This window comes from Schistocerca cancellata, chromosome 1 (assembly GCF_023864275.1).
Source record: "Schistocerca cancellata isolate TAMUIC-IGC-003103 chromosome 1, iqSchCanc2.1, whole genome shotgun sequence".
In the NCBI taxonomy this organism is placed as follows: domain Eukaryota; kingdom Metazoa; phylum Arthropoda; class Insecta; order Orthoptera; family Acrididae; genus Schistocerca; species Schistocerca cancellata.
In genome coordinates, this window is record NC_064626.1 from 351429434 (window position 1) to 351450342 (window position 20909).

A 20909-nucleotide genomic window follows, 5' to 3' on the forward strand; every position below is an offset into this window, starting at 1 on the left:
TCGACTCTGAAATAATATTCCTCACAACATCTGAGAACTGAATAACATCTTTAACTTCAGAAGTCTGTTAGTCACATCCCTACCGAAGCACTCTATGGCAGAGGGTCCCTCTGTACCTCTACGACTGAAGTATCCCTTCTCTGTTTATGATGATCTAACCGCCTCTCTTACTGAAAGAAACCTTTTAAATCTCTAATTGTTTCACTGTTATTGCTATTGGTATCATTTTGCCCAGACATGTTCTCTCTCGAGAACGGTTGGAAGGGAACTTTCTTGGGATAACAGTGTCATTTCCCTCGAGTAGGTATCAAGAATAGAATTGCATGCAGGGTGCTACGAACTGCAGGTTCTTTTCTTGTTGTTGTTCTCGTTGTCAAAGGCAGACCTACAAGGTATTATGTGGATATTCACAAAGTTCATGTTGAGACCTTTCTAACACCAACAGTGTTTCTTCGACATTCAAATGATCATTATTAGCGGCTGTGCAGTATTCGTAGCCACGTAACGTATCTTTTAATTTCAGGCGAAACATGTCAACATCTACATCTTCAACACACCTAATGGTGAGAAGCAAAGGGTACTTCTGGTACTACTAACTTAACTCCCCCTTCCCTGTTTCATACGCGAGTTGCGCGTGGCGAGAATGATTGTCGGTACGCCTCTGTATTAGCTCAATTTCTCGAATTTTCTCGCCGTGATCATTTCGCGAGATGTTTGTGGCAGGGAAGTGTTGTCTTGAAATTTCAATAGTAAACATCTGCAATGCATAACGTTTCTATTGTAACGTCTGCCAATGGAGTTTGTTGATCTTTTATGTCATGCTCTCGCGCCGACTCCAACACGCTGCTCTTCGTTTTATGTTCTCTGTCTCTTCTACCAGTCCTACCTGGTAAGGATCCCATATTGATGAACAGTACTCGGTCAAATAAGCGCCTTATAAGCCACTTCTTTCGTGAATGCGATACACTTCTCTAAGGTTCTGCTTCTGAACCTCAGTCAGGCACTCGCTTTTCATACTACACTGTCAGAAAAATATCGCAACACCAAGAAGGAGTTGTGCGAAATAAGCGAAAGTTGGTAGGTGTCTATTCAAATCTCTCACCAGTCGCATAAAATTGGCGTTAGTAGAGCCGTTGTGAGGATGCAAATAAGGTTTTCTTTAAATGCATACTGTAACGGTCGTGGGCGTTAAATACCTTTGAGATTCGACATGCTGAGTTGATGTTAGTGAAATTGTTCGAATGGCTCTGAGCACTATGGGACTTAACATCTGAGGTCATCAGTCCCCTATAACTTAGAACTACTTAAACCTAACTAACCTAAGGACATCACACACATCTATGCCCGAGGCAGGATTCGAACCTACGAACACAGCAGTCGCGCGGTTCCGGACTGAAGCGCCTAGAACCGCTCGGCCACAGCGGCTGGCGATGTTAGTCAAGAATGCCTTTAAAATGACAAAGACGCAGTTGTCAACACCTCACTGAGTTTGAACGAGGTCATGTAACAGGACTACGAGAAACTGGATGTTCCTTCTGAGATATTGCAGAAAGACTTGGCAGGATTCTACCAACTGTACGTGACTGCTGGCAGCGGTGGTCACGAGGATATACGGTGGCAAGAAAACCGGTCTCCGGACGCCCATGTGGCACGACCTAATGGACAGACTATCGTGTTCGACGTATCGTTCTGGCGCATCGCGCTGCATCTGCAACAGCAATCTGAGCAGCAGTTCGCACCACAGTGACACAACGAACTTTAAAAATCGGCTACTTCCAGGTCAGCTCGGGAGCCGACTGACCCGAAAACACGGTCATTTGCGACTTCAGTGGTGTCAACCAAGAGGGCAGGGCGGAGGTCGTTGTGTTTTGTGATGGACGCTCATTCTACCTCGGTGCCAGTGATGGCCATGTGATGGTTACAAAGAGGCCACTTGTGGACCTGTACCCAATCTGGCTTCGTGCTAGGCACACTGGACCTACACCTGGAGTTGTGGTCGGGGGTGCAATTTCGTATGATAGCAGGAGCACTCTCTTTGTTATCCTACGCAAGCTGAGTGCAAATCTGTACGCCAGTCTAGTGACTCGATCTGTTGTGTTGCGATTGAGAAGTGTTTTCCAACACGATAACGCTCGCCCACGTAGCTCTGTTGTAGCCCAACATGGCTCAACATGTTGCCTTGGCCTGCTCAATCACCAGTCTGTCATCATTCGAGCATAACTCCAGCATCATCCTCGTATAGAGCGACCAATAGGCAAGGAGCCCGACCAGCTAACCGCACGGTCTAACCACCACCACCTAAAGAGAAGGCCGCGGCGCGCTCTTGTGACGTCACGCAGAGCGGGCCAGGGTTGGCTCGGCGCTGCGCTGACAGAATCGAGGCGCACGGCCTGCAAATCTTTGTCAAACGGTTTTACAGAACCTATTTCGTAAAAAATAATTAATTTCTGAAATACTTTTAGCCTTATATGGCAGCTTCATGATGAATTGCCAATCATTTCGATAATGGTCATAACTATTATGGTATTTCACAGATCAGTATCAAATTTGAGAACGTTGCCATCAAAAATAGGGGTCGCTATGAATTTGTGTTTGATGCATATTACACATTCTATTGCTGATTATGAAATACAGATGAGGTTTTGAAATTTTCGTAAAACTTTGGATCAATATCTGCTTCCAATCTCGAAAAAATTGAGCATCTGCAGCAACTTCACTTCCGATCGCAACGCGCGGGAATGATATATTCATAACGCCTGTCATATCTGGTAAACCGCTGGAGATAACGAAACGAGATCTTGGCAAATGATACCAAGATAAGAGGAGAGTACTTTGCCGAATGGTTAAAATAAGTAACTTTATCAATCGCGATATAGCAGAAACTATAGTTTATAATTCTTTTTTACCGGTAATGTAATTGCATAAGACTTATCAATAGCCAGTGAAAACGTACGAGTGCGGGATGTAAATAATATTGCGATATACATGGTAAAACCAGGTACATTTGTGAAAAATGCACTGTGATAAAGTACATTCTTTCTGGACCAGACAACTATTATTTACACTCAGTTGAAAAATTCTGCACTAATACAGTGTATAATATTAAATTCCTCTGCCTTCAGTATCCTAAATAAATATTGTGTAGCTGTTTATAGAGCTCCCTCAGGAAAGCTGAGTACATTCCCCAAGCAAACAATCACTTCTAACTCACCTCACAAAAACAATTATGCGTTGTTATTGTAATGTAAATTTTCTTTCCTGTAAAAATATGGCAGATTTTGAGCATAAGTCAACAGTGAAAATCTACAAACCTTCAGCAGACATTTGCAGCAGTTGGAATGAGACAATGTGTCAAGCTAAAAACGTCAATAATAAATTTAACCTATTTCTAGATTAATTTGTTCCATTGTTTGACACATCGAAAAATATCACAGATATGCTTCATACAGAGAGATCGCTTTTTAAACATGAAAACAGCAGTTTCAACATTCGTTAGCACTCATGCTAACTAATGGGAGAGTGAAAAACAACACCCACTCACAAATAGAGAATAAAACGTATCGGTAATGCGTAACAAAATACGAACTGCAGAGAAATTTAAACACGAATAAAAAGTAACACGAGCCACAAATTTATATTTCGTTTTCAAAATCAAAATAAAGCCACTTGATACCGAATACTAGGCCTACTTACTGCGAACTTTTGCTCACAATTTTAGTCAAATGTATCCAAAATGCAAGATATTCCACCAGAAAAAATAACAATTGTACTAGGTATATAGTTTTTACATACCTTCGTGTGCTCAGTGGGTTGGAAATTGTCCCGATGAATCGCTGAAAGACATTTCCAACGCAGATTCGCATCTTTCGGAAAGGAAAACATTACTTTCGGTCGAGTTCCGTAATTCACACGACACCTTGGCACACAGCACTTTTAAACCATGTTCACAGTAGCTTCACTACAACCAGACATTGTAATCGCTAGTTTTAAGCACGAATATAGCACTCGATCCAACAAACGTGTAAATAAACAAACGCTTCGAAACACAACATGGTGGCCCGCTTGGAGTGACGTCACGACCTGCTATGAATTTCGCGCCGCGGCCTTGTCTCTAGGTGGTGGTGGTCTAACGCGCCGCTCCCCGAGCGGGAAGGCGTGCCGGCCAGTCTGTGGATGGTTTTTAGGGCGGTTTTCCATCTTCCTCGGCGAATGCGGGCTAGTTCCCCTTCTTCCGCCTTAGTTACGCTATTTCGGCGATTGCTGCGCAAACACTGTCTACACGTACGTGTACACCATCATTACCACGCAAAAATTGGGGTTACACTCGTCTGGTATCAGACGTTCCCGGCGGCGGGAGGGGGTGGGGAAGGGAGGGAGAGAGGGGTTCACTGGGGGCAGAACCGCACAATAACCCTGGGTTCGGTGTGGGGCGGCGGTGAGGTGGGCGAACTGCTATAGCCTGTTGTGGGGTTGTGAACCACTGAGGGCTATGGCGGGACGGAGCCTCTCCATCGTTTCTAGGTCCCAGGTTCACAGTACACAATAGGCAAGGAACTCCATCCTCCAAACTGACATTCGGCACCTGTACAACACAATGCGTGCACTTTGCATGCTTACATTCAACATTCTGGCCGCTGCACCGGTTTTTAATGTGTCGGCATTTCACATTTGCAATGGCTTATCTCGTACTTATATTAACCCGTGACCTTGCAGTGTTAATCAATTAAATTTGTTACGTAGAGAAAGGCAGTCCCGAAATTTAATCACTCTACGTTTCTACTTTTTGGTGTTTCGATGTTTTTTTCGTTCAGCATATTTGTTTTATGTGGTCATTCCACTTAAGGTTGCGATGCATATCTTACGGTAGATACTTTTCAGCAGTTAGTGATCAACAGTGTAGTTGTGTAGCAGTGGATTTCTTTTCCTATGTATAAGCAATATGTTACATTTAATTACATTCCGAGTCAACATTCAGAGGCTGTACTATTTATTAATCCTCTGTAGGTCATTCTGCAAACCGAGACTGTCTTCCGTCGTTTCTACTTTCCAATAGACAACTGCATCATCTCCGAACAGTCTCAAAGCGCATCCGACGCTTTCTACTGTGTCATTTGTATACATCGTAAAAAAAAAGTTCAAATGGCTCTGAGCACTAGGGGACTTAACTGCAGTGGTCATCAGTCATCTAGAACTTAGAACAACTTAAACCTAACTAACCTAAGGACATCACACACATCCATGCCCGAGACAGGATTCGAACCTGCGACCGTAGCGGTCGCGTGGTTCCAGACTGTAGTACATCGTAAACAGTAACGGTTCCATTACAGTTCCTTGAGGCACTCTGAAAGTTGCTTTTACATCTGTCGATTTTGCTCCGTTAAGGGGATTGAGTTCTATCTGCAAGGAAGTCTTGAATTCAGTCGCAGTTCTGGGCCGATAGTCAACAAGCTCTTGTTTTTCCACTAGACACCAGCAATATAGGTCTATAATAATGTGGATCTATTACGGCGTTCTTGGAAACGGGAATGACCTGCACCTTTTTCCAGTCGTTGGGTACTCTTCTTTGATTCAGTGATTTACGATAAACTGCTGCTAGAAGTGGAGCAAGTTAGTTCGCATAATGTTTGCATAATGTTATGGTTATCTCAACTGGCCCCGAGCCTTTCCACTACTGAGCGACTGTAGTCGCTTTTCTGTTCCACGGTCCGTTATCTCAGCATCTGCCATTTCGCTGTTCGTACGATGATTGAAAGGAGGGGCCGCGTTACAACCTTCCACGGAAAACGGTTTCGAAAGACCGAATTCATTGCTTCAGCCTTCTCTCTTATTTTCATTTTCGGTGCTACTGTGGACACTGAGTGAGTGAATAGAGGATCTCGAACTGAGGATTTTACATAAGATCAAAGCTTCTTAGGGTTTTTACTGAGACCGGTTGATAACATTTTTCTTTCAAAGTCATGAAGCGCTTTTCTCATTGACCTCCTTATGCTCTTTTTCACATCGTTCAGCTTTTATTTGTTAGCTAGTTTTTGATTTTTCTTGAATCTGTGAAGAAGCTCTCTTTGTTCAGATAGAAGTTTCCTAACGCGGCTATTAAAACACAGTGGGTCTTTCCCATCTCTTAACACCTTGCTCGGAACATACTTTTCTAAGGCATACTGAACGATGTTCTGGCGCTGCAGTCCGGAACCGCGGGACTGCTACGGTCGCAGGTTCGAATCCTGCCTCGGGCATGGGTGTGTGTGATGTCCTTAGGTTAGTTAGGTTTAAGTAGTTCTAAGTTCTAGGGGACTTATGACCTAAGATGTTGAGTCCCATAGTGCTCAGAGCCATACTGAACGATAATTTTCAATTTTATCAATTAGTGCTCCACGTCTTCGTCCTTACAATTGAATATTTGATTTTCGCTACTCAGCTTATCTTCTATATGTTGCATAAAGATACTTTTAGTTATCTATATTATATTTGGAAATGATCCATTAGTGGCCGGCCGTTGTGGCCGAGCGGTTCCAGGCGCTTTAGTCTGGAACCGCGCGACCGCTACGGTCGCATGTTCGCATCCAAGATCGGGCATGGATGTGTGTGATGTCCTTAGGTTAGTTAGGTTTAATTAGTTCTAAGTCCTAGTCGACTGATGACCTCAGAAGTTAAGTCCCATAGTGCTCAGAGCCATTTGAACCATTTGATCCATTAGTACATAAACCTTTGTACCACTGTTAGAAATTGGACGCGACATAACTACATTTCTGTCCGCAACTAGCCGTTAAACGATGTTGTGCGTATGTTTATTTTACGATGTTGATTTTTTGAAAAGAGCCTTTGAAATGTTCAGTCCTTAACAAACCTATACTTTATATACATTAGCGACCCGACCAGGTAACACATAAATATGTACTGCTGGACGACTTGGGTATCGCTAATAAATTACACACACAAATCTTATTCGTGAGTCACTCCGTCTAATAGTGAAGACTGTATTAAAACTCCTTCATATACAGACAGTGTAGCGTGGAGGGCAATTCTGACTTACGTGTAAAGATTAGGTTACATGTCTCACTTCCCCATCAGTAGCAAGTGTAGGTACGAACAACATTGGCATTAAGAGCAAGTCCTTCTCAATTACGACGCATAATGACTTGTTTGTGATTTGTGAAAGCTTTAATTTCCATTTTAGTTTACAATATTAACCGCCACACATTACAGTGAATATTAGGAAATAATCTAAGTAGCGTAGAACAGGAAATCTAAATGCCAACGACCGGTGACTTCCAGTCAGTCCGTAATAAATAATAAGATTGACCGCAAACCATCACGAAAAGTGCCACAATCAAATTTGACGTTACCCAATGTATATCCACTCAGGAGTAATTTCTCTAACCAGCATTTAATACGAGCAAACCAACTGCGACTTCATCTGTTGTTGTTCGCACCGTAGGTAGCTGGGCTATGCAGGGTTCTGTTTAAAATGAATAGCTCGATAATGTCGTCTGCTTTCGTACCAAATATATAACTCGCTGCAGATAATAATCTGTACCTGTGATCCAGCAGTGAGATGGTCTATACATGAGCTAGAATAACGAATTAACAAAATAAACAGAAATATCAAATAAAAGACAAATGAAGAATTAAAAAAAGGGCACTGTTTTAACGTCAGTAATTGATTTACAGCCGGCCGGGTTGGCCGAGCGGTTCTAGGCGCTGCAGTCTGGAACCGCGCGACCGCTACGGTCGCAGGTTCGAATCCTGCCTCGGACATGGATATGTGTGGTGTCCTTAGGTTAGTTAGGTTTAAGTAGTTCTACGTTCTAGGGGACTGATGACCTCAGAAGTTAAGTCCCATAGTACTCAGAGCCATTTTTTGACGTACACGTCATCAGAGAACTTAGAACTACTTAAACCTAACTAACCTAAGGACATCGCATACATCCATGCCCGAGCCATGATTCGAACCTTTCCAGACTGAAGCGCCTAGAACCGCTCGGCCACAACGGCCAGCTCTCCGACATCGCTGTGGCCGGAAAAAGATCATGCAAGAACGGTATCAACGTCGACTGAAGAGAATCGTTCAGCGTGACACAAGTGCAATCCTTCCTCAAACTTGCGGTAACATCTGAAACATCATCGATATGCTCAATAATGTTCATGTCTGGGGAGTTTGGTGGGCAGCCGAAGTGTTTAAACTCAGAAGAGTGTTCTTGGAAGCACTCTGTAACATTTCTGGACGTGTGGGGTGTCGCACTGTTCTGCTGGAATTGGCCAAGTGTGTCGGAATGCACAGTGGACATGAATAGGTGCAGGTTATCCGACAGGATGCTTACGTACGTGTCACCTGTCAGAGCCGTATTTAGACTTACCAGGGCCCCATATCACTCCAATAGCACACGCCTCCCCCGTCTTGAACAGTTCCCTGCTGATATGTGTCCGACCAGGCAACATGTTTCCATTGTCGGTGTTGACGGGGCCCATGCGAGGCGTAAAGCTTTCTGTCGTGCAGCCATCAAGGGTACACGAGTTGGCCTTCGGCTCCGAAATCCTATATCGATGTGTTTCGTTGAATGTTTCGCACGCTGACACTTGTTGATGGCCCAGCGCTGAATTTTGCTGCAAGTTGCGTAGTATTTCTGTCATGTTAAAGGACTCTCTTCAGTCGTCGTTGGTACCGGATCTTTTTCCGGCCGCTGCGATCTCAAAGATTTGATGTTTTACCGGTTTCCTAATATTCACGGCACACTCATGAAATGGTCGTACGGAAAATTCCTCACTTCATCGCTACTTCGGAGATGCTGTGTCCCATCGCTCGTGGGTCTATTATAACACCACGTTCAAACTCACTTAAATCTTGATAACCTGTCATTGTACCAGCAGTAGCCGATCTAACAACTGCGCCAGGCAGTTTCTGACTTCAGCTTCGTATTCTGCCTGTTTACATATCTCTGTTGGTTCAAATGGCTCTGACCACTATGGGACTTAACATCTGAGGTCATCAGTCCCCTAGAAGTTAGAACTACTTAAACCTAACTAACCTAAGGACATCACACACATCCATACCCGAGACAGGATTTGAACCTGCGACCGTAGCAGTCGCTCGGTTCCGGACTGAAGCGCCTAGAACAGATCGGCCACCGCGGGCGGCCATATCTCTGCATTTGAATACGCATGTCTATAACAGTTTCTTTGGCACTTCAACCTAAAAATCTTCTAACAATACAGGTTGAGAGCTTGAGTACTATTTACATGAATTATAGAAAATTATATTCACCTAGAAGATGTGTGAAGAGATTACTGCTTATTTTCCTTTTACTTCATTACAATACTTCTGATTTCGTGGTCTCTATGATGACAACGTTCTGAAGTACCGGCTACCTAACTCCGGTTTCCCACAGTATTAAAACAATCACTGTTGCATTTACCGCATAAAATATGTCTGTATACTTCAATAATATGTCATTCAATACTACATTATGGCCGTTATGCCTTAAGTAAGTGGACCATTCTTTGTGCAGGAGACGGTGGAAATACCAGCTGACGCAGAGCAAGCAGCAGCGGAAGACGCAGAGGAGGCAGAGTCGGCGACGGATGTAGAAGACGACATGCAGCTGGTCGTATACAGCTTCATCAACGCACCGGACAGGCCTTGTCCCGACGGCCAGTACCGCGATGCGCAAGGCATCTGCAGGGAAGCCTGGTAGTCAGGCTACCCGCCCAGCAGCAGTGTCATATGGGCTGCAGGCGTACAAGGCGGCCTGAAATTGACTGACAAGGAACAATAGGCCTGGAAACTGTTCCCCTTCTCTTGATGACCACTGTAAATTTTGTTGTCTTTCTAGCTCTGATACATGACATGTTCCTTAACGGAACTTAATAAATTTCGTTTGTGCACAATACACATAAAATTATTGCTAGTGATTTTACACCAGGAAAAGACAAAGCTTCCAAGTGTCCGAACAGATCTAAAAACACAATTTTTTTCTCTTCGCTCCATTTATTTTCCAGAAGGTTTCTGTACTGATAAGTCTGGGTAAGGCTGATTGTTCATTTTCCAGAAAGACTCATCGAAGAAGGAATACTCTCTTTAGACCACGCACATGAGCGGAAACTCCAATACTGGTGCAAACAGGGTATTTGAGTACGCACACTTTATAATAAGAGCATCTTCTTCTTATTATTTTTTTGACGGAACAGAGGAATACCTTTGGCGAACGTTAGGAAAAATTAAAGATGAAATTCAAACCTTTATATTGTTGAAATTCACAACTTTGTTGAAATTTAACAAGTATCAATTCGCTAATGGGTGTAAGTGTGCTACTATTCGATCCATACGTAACGGGTTCAAATCTCGGTGGTGCAAGAACTTTTCATCACCGAAATTTAATCGTCGATGGGAGAAGGAGTGATACGTTCAATTTTTGATCAGCAGAGACTGTTCAGTATCTCTGAGAAAAGCTGGAAATGTTTCCATATTATGTCTCGAGTGGCAACATATGACACTGTTGGTAGCAACATTACAAATACAGTACGACAATGCACTCACCTCAGTCATACATACGATACAGATATGAATGTAGCCAATCATCGGCAAGTCCGAGAAGGACAACAGTGAACAACTTCTGGTGGCACATAGTCAAAAGAAAGTTGGAGGGATGTCCAAAACTGTCATTATGCTCATAAAATAGGAGCACCTACAATCACGCATTTAGTAGAGCAGTTGGTCAGACTACGCCACCTGAAATCTGTCAGTAAATTAGCAAAGGATAGAAAAATGGAGAAATGAGGCATTTTAATCAGATCATATACTATTTGATATTACGCTGTCATCAACGAAGTAATCACCCATTAATACCGACAAAAATTAGAATTTCCGTAAGTGTTTCACGGTTAAATCTCCTGCCCATGTAAAAGATTCAAAATGGTTAAACGACGCGTTAGGTGATTCAAATTCTTACAACCAACACTAAATGTTACAGGACAGTTATACTGCAACATGAGAGTTTACGATTTTTTTCCGTCAATATTTTCTTAGCAGTGGAAATACAGTACATTCCTTCGTCACAACGAAATACTTTCAGTGACGTGTGATGATTTCCAGTCTTCTTCTCGGTTTCATGGAGTTAGATAAACTCTCAGCAGCCCATTTATTACTATTCTGTTGTATGATATGTTTGCCGCTATCTGTCTTCATCAGCAATCCAAACCTGCCAGTACACTATTGATGTACTCCTCGCAGTCATCTACACCAAACATTTTCAGCTAAGGTACAAATAGTCTGATTTGACGAAGGTGTGTTGTCGGACAAAGAAATCCTTTCGGATCCGGGTTCTTAAACAAGCTGTGAGATAACATTTCAGGAAGTTAAATGCCATCAAATTGATCCTCTTTTATGAGGTAATGCTTGTAAATGGCTTCGGTCAAAGAGCACAATTTGTTGATACTTACTGAAGGGGGAGACCATTTTGGTAGATGCAGAAGGACCAGTAGCTTGACATAGTCTAAGACGCTCTTGGTAAATTAAATGACGATTAAAAAAATACAGTTCGTGTTATGAAGAAGACATAACAAGTACGAGTATATGTACCTTGTCTGGTATTGACTCAGTGGAATAAAGTGCCTTGTGTCTGGTGACAGAAAAGGATATTTTAGACGTCTATATCTCCCTTGAGGAGTGCCCGAAATTGGTGGTACTCTTTATTCTTGACGGTAAATCTAAAGAAGAACCAAAAATAAAACCATTGTTCGCCAAGTTCCATTTGAAGACATGTGATTCGCTGTTTTCAGGCACCTAGGTCACATGATATTTAGGCAAACAGACTCATTGCCATCTTCAGGTGATTCCTGATGACCGCTGCTCTGCACTTTTTCTATATACGTTGGCCGATACCCCGCCATAATTCCACTCTTGTCGCTGTACGAGCTGTCGCCGCTGTGGGTGATGGTGGTGATTGTGGTGGTGGTGGCGGTTGTGGCGACATCCGTTTGCGAACTGTGGTCTCCGGTCTCCGTGCAATCGTCGTCCGGTACGGACCTCACTGTATGGCAACGCCTATTTTTTCTCGGCTCAGTATAGGGCTCCAAGCCGGACAGTTGCGGGCGGCTGTCTAGGTTAATTAGATCGTCTTGGACCCTAATTTCAGTTGCCTCTTTATTCACGCAATCCCAGAAGGAGGAAGAATGCATAAGCGTCTCGGTTTTCTTGTAATGTATAGTATGGCGAGTTTTTGTAGTATGGTCGACCATGGCTGATTTGGTGCTCTGGCGTAATTCAGTGTGGCGTCTATGCTTACGCCACATCTGTTCTACCGTGCGTACAATTTCCCCAATATATACTTTTCCGCAATGGCAGAGAATTTGGCGGACCCCTGGTTTGCGAAGGCCTAGATAATGCTTTACTAAGCCCAGTAGTTTCAAGGTCTCGCGCGGGGAGGTGGCGGCGAACGCGAAACACATATCACACATATTACGTTGTTCCACTACAAGATTCTGTCGACTTTTCTTGGTTTATTGTGGGCACAAACAGTGTGCACACAAATGATTTATTGTCCTCTTTTTCTTCTGGCTGTTGTCTACGGACAACCTGTCTAGACGTACGCTTTCTGATTGCCGCTGTAACCATTTATTCGGAATGTTATATCCAGGAGTTTCAAACTCAGCTGGAAGGCTGTTTTGGTGACAGATGGATTTCGCAGTGTGGACAAATGTACGTGAAACTGCTTCACGCTGGGAGTTATTACTGAAGATAAAGATTACTGTAGACACAGATTAGTGTGTGTAGGCTTCCTGTATGTACTGTGTCCCATATTGGAATATGGTTTCTGTTTCACCAGGACGTGAAGAAACGGGAGGTCGCCATCTTGTTCTACATGCATAATAAACTGTATGTTGGGTTAAAGCGAGTTGAGGTGATAGAGAAGTTTACCTAAGGCGTCCCGTCCTCGTGGTCAAAAGTCGAGCGTATCATCCACGTAACGGTGGGAACAAGTTGGTTTTGGTTGGGCTTGCTTCAGAGGCTTCTCTTAGAAATCTTTCATGAACAAATGCGTCACAACCTAGTGACAGAGGATACCCCACTGCGAGGCCGTCCGTCTGTTCGTAATAATGTCTATCGAACAGAAAGTAAGTTGAAGTGAGAACAAAGTCGAAGAGTCTCGCTAGGATGGGCTCGGATTTCTCGCTTATCAATTCTATGCAACCGTACGTCGGTGAAAAGGGACAGTACGTCACAACTCACGAGCAGATCACTATCACTGAGTTCTTGTAGACGTTGCACAAAGTGGAGCAAGGGTATTTGGAACAAACATCCGATTAATATTCTAGGGATGACAAATAGGGCTAGACTGTAACAAGGAACTGAACTTTAAACTTGATACATTTGGTGGTATTTGTGGCACAATCAGTATCAAGTTAAAAAATAAGATAGGACCAGAAGGTATGGTAAAATTTTATAAAATCCCGTTTTTTCAGCCTTTCTTTATGGGAGTGAACATTGAATTCTTAAAAAGATCTTTAGATGAAACACATGGTGGAGAATCTAAATTTCTAGGAAGATTAGAGGTTACTTAAGAGTGTACCAGGCAAGAAAAGAAATAGCGCGACTTGAGTTGGAATTTATATGAAATTGAATGATTTATTCTTGTGGTCTTCAGTCCGAAGACTGGTTTCATGTAACCTTCGTTGCTAGTCTATGCTTTGCAAGACTCTTTATCTGTATTTAACTACTATATGCTACATCGATTTTAACCTGCTTCCTATCATTTAGCCTAAGTTCTCGTTTTCCATAGCTATACCTTGTTGGCGCAGAAACAGTCTTATCATTCTTCTGTGGCACCACATTTGAAAATCTTCTATTCTCAATCGTCTGTGGCGTTTATCGTCCATGTTTCACTTCCAACTAAAACTACAAAGCTGTCAAATACTTTCAGAACAAGCTTCCTAACAGTAAAATTTATGCCTGATATTAAATATTTCTCTTTTACAAATGGTTCAAATGGTTCTAAGCACTAGGGGACTTAATATCTGAGGTCATCAGTCCCCTAGAACTTCGAACTACTTAAACCTAACTAGCCTAAGGACATCACACACATCCATGCCCAAGGCAGGATTCGAAACTGCGACCGTAGTAGCAGAGCGGTTCCGGACTGAAGCGCCTAGAACCGCTCGGCCACAGTGGCCAGCTCTCTTTTTCAGAAAAGATTTTTTGTGAGTGAGCACTTTATATTGTCTTTATGTCTGCCATCGTTAGTTGCTTTGTTTCCCCAATAAAAAAAAACTTGTCTGCTACTTAAATTCTCTCAGTTCCTAATGTAATTCCGTCAGAATCAACAGATATGATTCGACTACATTTTATTTACCTTTATCTTAATTTGGTTGCGTCCATCTTATTAGCTGTTTTCTTTCAAGTCCTTTGCAGTCTTTCGCAGAATTATAATGCCATCCGCAAACCTTAGATCTGCATGGAAGTCTGCAGGCTAACATGGCCGTGGTCACTCAAGGCAAAATCTTTCAGAAAGTTAGGTAAAATCTTCTAGAATGTTAGACAGCCTTATGTTCCTCTTTAATATCCTCTCCACGATCGACGTTTCGACCATTACGGAGAACTTCAGCGAAGTCGTTTATTTCAACAGCGTCCGTACGCTGGCCAAGGAAACCAACATTTATACGCAGAAAGTCCGAGAACAGCGACTGAGATTTTCAATAGTGAATGTAGCTTCAATCGAGAAGACAGATATGGGCTTTCAACTTCGTGGCTTCTCGCCATAAAGTAAGTAAATACGCACCCACGGTATGCGAGCAATACAAACAACGACCAGGAAGTCACCTTCTGGCATGTCAATAGTAGTTTGATAAATGTCGTCTGTTCAGTGACTCCGCTTCTTTAGCATTAGCATCGGAAAGCTTCCTTTTAAAAGTCAACGCGACGCTGGTCCTTGACAATGTCCAGCTGTGAAAGTCAGTATATCGTGAAGCAGGTCCCAGTAGAGAGGTAGAAACGTCGACTATGTAGATGAAATTGAAGTGTATCATGGCGCGGCCTAACATTCTAGAAAATTTAAATAAAGTTTTACGTTTTCATCTCCCTGAACTTAAATTCCCTTTCCAAACTTTTCACTGATTTTATTTACAGCTTGCTCAGTGTACCGATTGAATAACATGGAGCATGGGCTACAACCGTGTCTCACTCCCTTATCAACTACTGCTTCCCTATCATGTCGTTAGAGTTATAACTGCAGTCTGCTTTCTGTACAGGTTGTGTATAACTTTTCACTAGCCGCTGCCTTCAAAATTTCGAAAAATTTATTCCAGTCAACACTGTCTAAAGCTTTCTCTAAATCTACAAATGCTGTAACCGTAGGTTTCCTTTCTTCAGTCTTCCTTCTAAGGTAAGTCTTGGGGTCAGTACTGCCTCGCGTGTTCCTACAATTCTCTGGAACCCAAAGTGCTCTTCCCCCAAATCGGCTTCTATGAGTTATTCCATTATTTTGTAAATGATTCTGGTTTGTATTTTTCAACCATGACTTAGTCTTCCCCCAAATCGGCTTCTATGAGTTATTCCATTATTTTGTAAATTATTCTGTAATATTCACAAGTCAGCACCTGTGTCCTTTGGAAATGGGATTACTACATTCTTTTTGAAGTCATGGTATTTCGTTTGTCTCATATATTCTGCGCAGCAGTTTTCTGAAGTTCAGTTCTCCGAAAAATCATTCCCGACGAAATGTTATATACTCCAGAAGACTTATATAAACCTAGTTCAGATATGTGTTTCAATCTTCTCTCAGCATTACATCTCCCACCTCTTCCTCACGTGCAGTTGAATGCAAATGTAGTAAATATCTCAACATCTTTCATGAATGGGCAAAGAGAACTGGCAACACGTGACTTCACAAATTAGAATTATCTTGTACACTGCCCGCTAGAAAAACTTTTTGGTTAGGAAACTCTTTGACTCTTCCTCCACTAAGTTAACTAATTCCAAACGATAAAACATGTGCTGATTTTTCTTCTTATGAGGGTAGTCCATAGACATTTTTATCACTTTTCACCAATGTTAGAATGGTCCTATTTGATCACGAACAAGCGAACATGCTCCTGTTTAAGACAGTGCCTGAAAAGTGGGGTGTCGGCTGCCTTATTCTACCTCCCTCTTAGTCACTGCCATAGACTCGTCTCTCACCCACTTCCATTTTGTTCTTGTCTTTATTCCTCTCCCACTAGCGCTGTCTCATTCACTCTTTTCCTAGCGGTGCTCTGTCGCTGCCACTGTGTCCGTTTCTTTCCCTTACACTACCATTGTCTCCTTCGCTCTTTCTATGCCGCAACTAGTGTCTACTATCTTCCAGTTTTTATAACGTTTCCCCCTATTCCCCACAGCCACTGTCTCCTTCTCTCTGAGGATAAAAAAGTCCGAATATGTTCGCGTATCAAAATTTTGGACAAATTTTTAAAGGTGCCGAGTAAAGTAGAATGAGGCAGCAGTACCCAACTTTTCAGTGAGAGTCCTTTAATAGGAGTATATCCGCCGTTTCTGTGCTCCGATAGGAGCTTTTCCCTGCTCGTTCGCTTTTTTTTTCCTGCTGAAGCAGGGCATGTCATTCATATGAAAAGAGATTTATAGATCAGTGCAATTTTGATAGCTTACTTATTAGAAACTGAAATAACGCGAAATTGGTTTTACATCTCAGACCGGATTTTACGTGTACAATAACTTTGCATGTGTTTCAGTACTACAATATGTCGTTCAAACAATTATTCTGATGATAACGGAGACGCTTTATAGAAAATTTCTCTGTGCTATGCCACTTTATAATCTGCATTTTCAACTGACACAGGATTTTACATGAGTATTTTACGTGTACAAGTAGTGTTACTTCGAACCTCTGTATGTCCGAAACAGATGAAGATATCAATAAGATTCGTTTTGTAAATAAAAACCACTTTTTCTTGCCGCAGTATTTCTTCCAGACGAGTTTTGCCTTTTGCTTTACGCCATCGTCAGTGGAATAGTTTTTCACGTTTTTGGTTGGCATTTGCGTTTCCTCTCATCTGGTCACATGTTGAAGTTCACACTATAATTTCACTTACGATACGTTAGCACATTTTCATGTTATGAACTTTTCACTGTTTTGGTATTGTTTGCGCTAATTGCTGTGGGGCACTATTAGTCTTCTGTCACTAGTTGTAGATATTTTGCAGAAAAATGTGCTTTACAGTCGTAACTATTATGTTCACTTTGTCTCATCCTGTTGAAACTAAACAGAATGAGATAAATTGCATAGCTCTCTTGGAAATCGCGGCTGTTTTGACACCAAAAACAAATTTTTGGGCTGTTTCTCGATAACTAATAAAGATTTTTGAAGACGGGAAGACGTCACTTCTAGATAAACTCCTACAGAAAACACAGTTAAAATATGAGCAATTTACCTATTTACATATCCGTTGTGACGGCGAAAAAATGATGAAAAACGCTTTTTTTCAGGTTTTCTCAGGAACCACCCATGAACTAAACAAGGCCTTTAAGAATTTTTCATAACGCGGGGCCACAGATATAATATATTTCTTTAAAGTCAGTACCGCCACTAGACTGTTGTTTATTTGCAGTATTATATTTAGACTTAAACAATCGTGATTTCGGCTTCAAAGTGCCATTATCAAGTGTTTTCTGAAAGCAGGTTTGGCTATAACAGTGATATACATAACAAGTGATATAACCGTATAACAATCCATATATGTAATGTTCACTTACAAGTGTTATAAATGGCCCAATGGCTGTACTGACTTTAAAGAAGCCCTTTAAGGCTCTCCGTGGACCAAATCTAATGCAAAAAGAAACAACCAATTTGCTCCAATTACCTAAGCAGGAGGAAATGTGTAATATTCAAACTTTGACCCTGTAATGTGGGATACTTAGCAGAAGACCATCCTTCTGTTGGGTACGCATATAGCCCCTAGCCTAAGGTTATCCAGAACACTTGACTTATCTTTCCATCAAAAATAGAACTCGAAGTAAGAGCTCGGGAAAACTCCGGTTTTTATGCGCAACGTTTTGGATCATATTAGATAGCGCATGCTGTCGCATACGTACCGATTATTTGTTTTATTTTTCCACTTAAATATTAGAATAATTCTGCAGTAAAACAGAATCTCTCCAGTTTTATTGTTTCTACCGCTCCCAATGCCCTCACAGTGCCGTAATCCAAATGTACACTTTCAGAAACTTCTACCCTGTCAATATTTCACCAGTGGAGGTATTCTGATCCTGAACTTGACTGCATTCCCGTTTACCGAGGCATGTAGCGCTGTGGTTAGCACACTGGGCTCCCACTCAGGAGGATGGCAATTCAACCCCTCGTCTTGCCATCCTGATTTAGGTTTTCCGTGATTTCCCTAAATCGATTAAGGCAAATCCGTCAGAGTTCTTTCGAAAGGGCACTATCCTTCCCCAATCCAAGCCTGTTCTCCAGCTCTAATGATCTCGTTGTCGACGGAACGTTAAATACTAATCTCCCCCTCCTCCTCCTGCATACACGTTAGCGGAGTGGAACGTGACCACGACTGCCACGACACCACTGTTGGATGTCCGTCAGTGTGGAATATCACGTTTCCTGAGGAAGGGATGGCGTAGCGGAAGTCGTTTCCACTGTTATCTTCGACAATCGGTAGTGTCGCTGGATGCCCTTCCCGGACATAGGTTTTTATCCCAATTTGTTTCTCAAGACACTCGCAGCAGCCCCTTAAAGTTTGTTCAAAATGAAATGGTTCAAATGGCTCTGAGCACTGTGGGACTTGACATCTGCGGTCATCAGCCCCCTAGACTTGGAACTACTTAAACCTAACTAACCTAAGGACATCACACACATCCATGCCCGAGGTAGGATTCGAACCTGCGACCGTAGCGGTCACGCGTTTCCAGACTGTAGCGCCTAGAACCGCTCGGCCACAGCGGCCGGCCCCTTAAACTTTGTCGGTACCGTTTTGATATACCCTGAACAGGGTGGGCGAGAAGTTCCCGTAACCGTGCCACCACTGTTTATTATGCAGGTTGGTAGCTCTGTTACTTAGTATCAATTGTTGGAATTTATCATTACGTGTTCCTGCATTTGCAACTGCTGTCGAGTTTCAGTTTGTAGCCGTGGAGTATGTGGGTGGTCATAGTTACACTACTGAGGAGCGCTTAGTGGAAAATGTGTCGGCGCACGAACAACAACACACAGGGCAGACAATGAGACAGATTATGGGAGCGCTCCAGGAAAGATTTCATAGGGCTCCACCGCGAAAGGCAACTCTCCTGGATTGGGAAAGACATGGTTTTGCTTTCGGCAGTGATAAAAACAGGCCGCGGAGTGGAAGGAAGGTTCAAATGGCTCTGAGCACTATGGGACTTAACATCTGTGGTCATCAGTCCACTAGAACTTAGAACTACTTAAACCTAACTGATCTAAGGACATCACACATCCATGCCCGAGGCAGGATTCGAACCTGCGACCGTAGCGGTCACGCGTTTCCAGACTGTAGCGCCTAGAACCGCACGTCCACACCGGCCGGCTGTGGAAGGAAGAAGACACGAGAAAAAAACATGTGCCGGAGTCTCTGCTTCGACTGAACAATGTATTACGATGTAGACACGTAAACCATGCATCGGAATTCGGTATGCCGAGGACAACTACGTGAAATCACTCGGAAAAAGACGTTAACGTCACGCCTTGGCGACCGAAGTTCGTAAAGAGTTTTCGGACCCTGACTGAAATGAGTGCGTTTTAGCAAGCAGTGTTTTGGTAACTGAACTTCCAAATGCAGTGAATCGTGCCAAGGTTATGTTTTCAGATGAATGCGCCATTTACCGCAGCTCACGTGCTAGAAATTTTGCCTTTTCCGCGAAAGAGAATCCTCATTTCACAGCCGAGTTAGAGACGAAACCGCCTCATGTAATGATATGGGCAGCGATGACGTCATAAGAGCTGCTTGTTTCCCACTTTCTTGAAGCAACTGTGAATGTCGCAGATTACAGATATTACGAACTTTGTTAACACCTGAGCTTGAGGAAAGGGACTTCACAGAACGCATATGGCTGCAGCAAGACGGAGCGCATTCTCACTACGCTCTTGCAGTGCACGAGTTCATAAATGAATACTTCCCACGACAGTGGATAAGTCGTGGCTCATCAGCAACACAAATTCCTTGAAATGATCACCAAGAAATATTGACCTCACCATTTCTGCCAAGTCGTTATGGGGAGTCATTAGGGCGCATGTATCTGCATGTTGTTATGCTACAAACGAAGAAATGTGCAATGCTGTTGAGGATGCATTACGCACTATAACACCGGACATGCCAAAAAATATCTAAAGAAGAACATGGCAATGTACGAAAAGATGTTTACAGCATGATGGGGAACATACCGATTCATTGGAGCCTAAAATATGTAAGTAAGTACTTGTGTAAAACCAATCAAATCAATTGGCAGTCGATACTAAGGACTAAGGGTGTGACGACGTTCCCTGCTCTATTTTTTCGTTGATTGTTTTCGGTGTCGACGTACTGCGTTGCTACGCTGGCTGAAAAAGGGGATTTGTAATTCCGACACTTACTACTGTAAATAATGTAGCCGACAGGTGCAAATTTGCTTGTCACAGTACTTTAATTTCACTGTTCACAACCCCACTATAATACACAGTTATATGGCCAGTGCACTATTGTTTAACTTTCGATAAGCCTCATTAATAGTTTGCGGGAAAACCTCCATATACTGCTACAATAGTTTACTATTGAATATCTACGAGCAGTAAAAACCTAACCACAAATTTCACAGTTTTTGAAGAATAGAAAGGTACGTACGGAGCAGACACTGTCATTGTTTTAACGCACGGCCTAATTGTGTAACACTTATTTCACAGTTAGGTTGAAAGATTGTTGTTGTTCTA

The 20909-nt window shown here is 42.6% G+C and overlaps 1 protein-coding gene across 1 annotated transcript in view; it reads left to right on the forward strand.

Annotated features, from left to right (window-relative positions):
* LOC126161448 (uncharacterized) overlaps positions 1-9884 on the forward strand; it is a 51386-nt gene extending 41502 nt beyond the window's left edge. Inside the window, exon 2 of the mRNA XM_049917267.1 lies at positions 9504-9884. Within this exon, the coding sequence (XP_049773224.1) occupies positions 9504-9689 (186 nt within the window). The 3' untranslated portion in view covers positions 9690-9884. The remainder of the gene's footprint in view (positions 1-9503) is intronic.
* Positions 9885-20909: the final 11025 nt, after the last annotated feature.